This window comes from Pholis gunnellus (assembly GCF_910591455.1).
Source record: "Pholis gunnellus genome assembly, chromosome: 12".
Taxonomy (NCBI): Eukaryota; Metazoa; Chordata; class Actinopteri; order Perciformes; family Pholidae; genus Pholis; species Pholis gunnellus.
Window position 1 is genome coordinate 11,511,507 of NC_136539.1, and position 6,734 is coordinate 11,518,240.

Sequence of the window (6,734 nt, forward strand, 5' to 3'; positions counted from 1 at the left end):
GTATCAACCTTCTTTGGGACAGGGCACGAAACACAAACAAGCCCTGCGGGAGGTGTAGCGTAATGCATCTGCCTGAAATTCCTAATGACACGAGCCGTAAAAAAGAATAACAATCATGGTTCGCCTGAATAACTCGACGTGCATTGAACCTTTTCAAATCTTATTTACCTTAATTTACTTTAAATTTGTTCCCATTACAAGAGGAAATGAGTGTCAATGAAAGCAGCAGTGAGGACTGGCTGTAAAGAAAAGAGTTTTTCCTCGTTCTCTCGGTCTATGTCAACAGCTCTCACAGTAATTCTACAAAACTAGTCATGTCGTGACTCGCACACTTTATGTTGTATTATCATCGCATGATAATGAGGCATGCGCTGTATGTGCCATGTGTCTCACTTATGAAAGAAGGAAAAGCTTTCTACCTTGGAGCACTGCTTGTGATTCTGGCACCAAACCAAGGATCCGTTATTCTGTGAAAGAGAAGGAAAAACACCATCAATCAATTAATTCGATCATCAAGTCCTGAAATGAATTCGCAGCTCTGACCCTCTCCTCTCCTATCGCATTAGCATTTGAGAAACAGTAATGCTAACGGTGGAGATATTTCAAAGGGTCAGCTTCGCGTGCTGAGTGCATGTAACCTAAGCAGGAAAGCGGGGTCACCGGCACCAGGGCCGGGGGCAAACCTCTGGTCAGTTTCAGCAGAGCGTGGTGACCTCAGCTTTTCTGAGGGCCCGTTTGATCTCTCAACAGACGTCCCCGAGGTCACCGAGGCGAGAACTGATGACAGCACCGCTGTGTAGACTGCAGATAGTGCCAATTTCCTCTAATTGCCGTGGAAGTGCCACCTTGTGCGCGTCAGCGAGGCAAACATTTGGTCCTAATAGCGCTGCGCATTTATAAATCCCCTATGTGTAAATATGGGGAGTTGTCGAGCGAAGGACCAGTGGGGGTAAATGGCTTGTGCAAGTGGTCGTTTCCTGAATTCCATTAGGGCGAGGAATTATGCTGTCATACTCAAACAAACATAATTGTGCTTGGATGGCAAGTGCAAGGCTGGTGCTTCGGAATAAACGACCAGTTGGTCAACATGAAAGAGACGGAATGTCAGAATGTGATGTGTATCAGGAGAATTGACATTTAGGTTAAATAACTGTTTGTTTATTGGCCACCTGTTTTCTACACTTCTGGAAAAGTGATACAAATCTAATGAAAAAAAGTTGAATGAAAGAAATTCATTGTAGTCAATGATCTAAATCTGAGCTTCAACGTGGGCTGTTCCCTGCGTTTCTGTATGAGAGCAATGCAGCAGTCGGTTACAGCAAAGCTTTCGGGGGTCTGCAGGAAAAAAAGTCTGCCTAAGTTCAATGTCAAGTTCAAAGCATTTCCCACAATGTAATCCAGAGGAAATTTCCCATGAGACCTTAGGAGAGAACTTATCATTAAAGGGTTTAATTTGACATCCAGTACCAGTAAGTGCTGTGCTTTTAGTGTCAAGGATAATGGTCAAACGGCTTCAAAGGAATCCATGATTGTGTAATCAAGTCTTAGGAGAATCTCTTCAACAAAAAACTGCTGATAAGGATGAAAAATAGGAGTCTGAGCACCAAGGAGACTTGGAAGAGTCGTTTCATTTTTTACCAAATGAAGTGGAAATAAGCCCTAACTTGGCAGAGGACTGCCTCAGCAAGTTTTCCGCCCTTCTCTGTGTAGTGGAACACCTTCGCTCTGCCTGGCCGAATGTTGATTCAAATATGAATTATTCCTCACTAGTACATCATGTTGTACGATATCGCATGATTGAAATCCTTGTGGGCTTTGCTAACTTGTAAAAAATGATCAAACCAACCTTGCCAAATCCCCCCCCCCCTCGTCGGTGACACTCCGTAAATAAAACCTTGACATTTACACTGGCAGTCAGAGCCTCTGGATAATTTATACAGATTGTCACAACTATAGACCATGTTCTAAATCATCAATCCTGTTTTCTGACACCTTTCTTAACCCATCCATCAATGGCGACAGGGACAGATCCACAGAGGAGCTAATTTTGCTGCGTGACAGCATCCCTATAACGGAGAAGCTCAGCAGGATGTTGCCCCAGCTGTCCAGGCCTGACCCCACCATGTCAGGGACCAACGGGGGAATAATTATAGGTCAGGACTTCATCCCTCTGACTCACCATGGCATTCCTCTGCAGTCTCAACATTATGCAGTGCTGAGGACTGTCAAGGACTCAAGTGAATGAATGCTTTCCAGATATCCTCCTGTGTGACGGGGTCGAGGAGAGGAGACCAGACAGTGGGTGTATGAATGTGAGGCTAAGGTGAAACCGTCTGCTTTGTTGGTGACACCGGTGGAGTCATGTAAACAGTGGGTTTATCACAGAGATACATTATGGCTGTTGCCAGCTGAGGAGATAGAGCAGGTGGGCAGGGGCGTGTTGTATTGTCTAGACAAACTGAGGTGAACGCGGACATAAAAGTTCCTTTTATCTTGGAGGATAGCATTCCACCTTTTGAACATGGACATCTTTTGTTTCCCATGAGCCTCTGATTTTGGATTGAATGGATCTCAGGTTACACTCATGAATTGCGTTTGAATTCTATCCAAATCTCGCCTATATGTTTACCCCAGCAATAAAATACCGGAGAACACTGCAGGTCTATATGAGACCTTGTACATTTCCAGTCAAGTTAACAGGAGACAGGACTTCAAAGGACAGCCTCTTGTCTCTGTGTGTCCTTTGACAGCCCAGGGGTCCTCAGGCAACACCAAAATAACTGATCCTTAAGGGCACATATGCAGCACAAAAAAAAAAAAGAGGGCCTCAAGATTTAGGCTTTGACTTGAGTGGGTGTGAGGGCTGTGGCCACTCTGTTCATCAATTATTCACTTCAGCTGAATTATTTGACGGAGCTCTGAAAGTGAGCTAATGTGTCCAGCGAACATCTCATGTCAACATGAAAGGGTGTTTCAGAGATCTCAAACAACACTGGCGCAAAGTTAGGAATGAAGGCTATTTGTCAAATGAGGTAGCTCAGGGTGTAGCGGCACTTGGAGGCAGAGATTTACAGACCGGACTGTCGTGGTTTTAAAAAGCATTTACAGGAGGAGGTGAGACCAAGCTACATAGTCCTCTATTCATCCGCTGTCTTCACCAATGAAAAACTCCACACATGAGACGAGCACTGGCTGGGGTTTGATTCCACCGCATGTTATTTAATATCAAAGAGGCAAAAGATAAAGGGGACACGGAAAAACTACTTTCCAATGTTTTTTCTTCCCTTCGCTTAAATCACAAATCCCTCAAACAAGATGCTTAGACTTAACTGCGCAGCACATTAGAAATGAATGACTAAATTTGAAATGTTTTTATTGCTTTCAGTGTAATAACACGACCTCATGGACACACCTTGTTTTTGGCTTCACAGGTCCCTACATAAATAATCCACTACAAGGCTGATGCTTTCAGAATACATTATTGCACAGGGCTCCCAGCTCGCTCTTAATATTTTAAAGTGTCCGAGGCTACTATTTACGGTTGGGTGTTCCCCTCTGTCTATTGTACTAGGGTGACAAGTTCCCCAAATGCGGAGTAAAATGTCAGTAAATCTGTATTTGGAAACGCTATTACATCAATAAATCTACAGTGCCCGTAAATCTGACAACCGATGGACAGCCCATGGGTTTCCTAACTCTGCAAACACCGCGCTTGTTTCCATTTCACACTAATTCATAATTGCTCACAATTAAAACAAAGTCTCAGATTTGTCCTCCAATTCAGCCACATAAAAAGGAAAGACACGCGGGTGTTCGTAACATCTGCAAGTGCTAAATTCTCCCAAGTATCATTCCAGTATTCACAGGATGATCGTATAAAAGCTGATATGAAAAACAGAGTTTTAAATTCCAGCTGCTAAAATGTGTTAAGTTGACAAACTGTCTCTTGTACCATGACCAAAATAAGCAGTGGTCCATATTACCAGAAATTGATCGACGCAGTAAAGCATTATGAAACAGCATGCAAAAGTCATCGCTTTGACATGCAGCCAGGCGTTTGGAAAGTGTTGGTGTGTCTTCCCATCGAGTACTAAATGACCTCTGAAGGATGTCCGAGTTGAATTAAGAGGTCTGTCGTCTCAATCACTGGAGTGGAGCTCCGAGCCGCTGCCTGTCGGCCCCGTTGCTGTAATAAGATCCGGCAGAGGAAGCAGATCCACCTGTAGGTTGTGCTGACTGAGCATGCTCCAGTGTTATGGCAACAGCACATTAGAGCTTATCACATTTAGCGCAATTGGGCGCCAGCATTTAGCAGGAAGGTGACCCCGGCGGAGCGGCATCGGTAGCTCAGTGTTTGTATCCTCTACATGCCTCTGAGGTGTGATGCTGGCATTTATTGGCAGGGCCAGGGGGTAGAGGGCGGTGTGGGGGGGGGTATGTTTTTGCAGCTGACCAGACCCCCCATTTTCACATGAAAGGACTGCCGAGGACCCTGTGCATGAGACAGTCCTTACAGATTATCAACAATTGCTTTCTATTTTTAGACCTATACACGCTTGCTCAAGCAACCTTGCTTATCACTATAACCACAAAAATGCTTCTCTCTTTAGACAAAATACCTCCCTCTCATTTTCCCCTCACTGAAGAAGAAAAAAAAAAGGCTGCCTCAGACTCGGAGGCTCTGCAGTTAATTATATACACTATTAGCTGTTCATTAGAGGTGAGACTTCCATCAGTTATTTGACTTCTCAGTCATCTGGTGACTAATTTAATCACGCAGTTTTGCAAACCGGAGCAGCAATGCACCCCTGGCTTCTTCTCAAATCAAATCCTTAACACCGCTTGCCAAGTTGTGAATTAAGAAACACTGTTTTCAATCTGTGTCCTTTGGATGCACAGCACTGCTGTTTTCTGTCCAAACAAATGCAGTTAACTGCATTCATCCCTCCCCCCCCCCCTGGGTGTATCCCCCCCCCCCCCCCCTTAATAAAATTGCTAGAATTAACCACAGTGGGCCTCTTGTGTCTCACGGACATGCATTGAGAACTACTACACCAGATCAATCAGTGCTTACAAAGTAAAGTTAATTGGTGACAAAGACAACAAGCAATGCACTCTGCTGATTCATTAGACCTAAATGACAAATTCACCTCGCTCCACAATGTTTCCTGACAATCACGGGTTCATTAATGCACCTTGGGGAGAGGACGAGCCTTGCAAATGCAAATGAGGTGGGAATAAAGGTGGTCACCAGATAGATAGCTGGTGAAAAGGAGCAGAGCGGAGAAGGATCAGGGGACCAGTCCTTTTTTCCTCCATGAGTCAGCAGAGGGTGAGAAACAGCTTCTGACACCGCACACCAAATCATACAAAGAAAACAGCTGATTTATAGCACCTTCCCCAACTGGTCTGCATCACAACATGCTTTTGTGGGGACACTAGTGTAAAATTCTCCCTGTGAACGCACATGAAGCTCATATGAGGCGCCTTATAAATAACTAGGCAACACAAAAGTAACCCTGTATATAAAGTCAGAACGGGAGTTGAGTCCATCACACTTGCACTGACAGAAACGGGTGTCTCATTGTCCGGTGATTAGCGAGTAATGAATGGAAACTGGCTCCACTGAAAGGCGTCCATCACCCCTCAGTCTCAATACTGCAATGTGTTAATTAGATAAAGATATCTAAAGCGGCCCATTCTACACCACCAGTATGTGGCAACTTTATAAGCAACTTAATCCTCCATGTACATGCTTATATCTGCGACTGGTGTTAATTGTTATTTATTTTGGTGACACTTTTAGTTGAGAGAGGTCTGATTTAGGATACTTGCCAGTGACAGAAGACACAAGTGTGAAAGTATTTCAGCACCATTAGTGACCTGCTCTATCTCCTCCCGATGGGCTCAATAAATAAAAACAGGGTTGACACAGGAGCACTCATTCATTTAATAACACGAAACATTCAACGCCTGAAGTTTGTGCGTCTTGTGACCACATGCTCGTACCTGAGAGTGCTTGAAGAACGCGGAGATGCGAGTGATGTGCAGACTGAGGCATCTCGAGGCGCATCTTGCTCGGTAAATACTGGCAGTGAAGAAAGAGTCGTCCTGCTTCCTCGCGGACACACTTCCCGTGCTCATTAACGCCGTAATCCACAAACAGAGGGTCACGCACACGTTCAAGCTCCTGGAAAACATGGTCCCGCGGTTGTGGTTTTAATCCCTCCACGGATCGGTACAACACTGCGCGCAGGCTCCGCCGGAGAAACTAAAGAAACTTCAATTATACACCGGGGAGGAGTCACGGGCTCGCGCGCCCTGCGATTGGAGGATCCCGCGGTGACTGACAGACACGAGGAGCGTCAAAGCAGGTAGACATGCTGCATAGACCTGCACACTGTTTCACAGCGTGGGCAGGCTGTTCGGTGAGCAAAGGAGGGTGAATGGAAATCATAGTCTGTATAATTATATATTTGTAATATAATACTGGAATGAGCTTCAGTAAAAATAAAAAGAAGAGATAATTATTATTATTTTCTATATTTTTTTTAATCTGCACAAACCCAACCCAGAACCTTGTACCGTGCACCATTTGTGCCATTGATCTACAGTGTTTTATTACCTGGGACAGCAATAAACATCCAGTTAATTGTTAAGTTAGTGAGACATTATAAAAATACAATACAAGTAAATAATACGGCAACACACTGCAGAGGTAGTGCAGCAATTTA

At 44.5% G+C, this 6,734-nt stretch overlaps 1 protein-coding gene across 1 annotated transcript in view; it reads right to left on the bottom strand.

Annotated features, from left to right (window-relative positions):
- Positions 1-6,215, bottom strand: part of anos1 (anosmin 1) — a 38,715-nt gene extending 32,500 nt beyond the window's left edge. The window contains exons 1-2 of the mRNA XM_079169836.1: positions 6,010-6,215; positions 420-467 (exon numbers count right to left, since the gene is read on the bottom strand). Coding sequence (XP_079025962.1) covers positions 420-467; positions 6,010-6,201 — 240 coding nt within the window. The 5' untranslated portion in view covers positions 6,202-6,215. The remainder of the gene's footprint in view (positions 1-419; positions 468-6,009) is intronic.
- Positions 6,216-6,734: the final 519 nt, after the last annotated feature.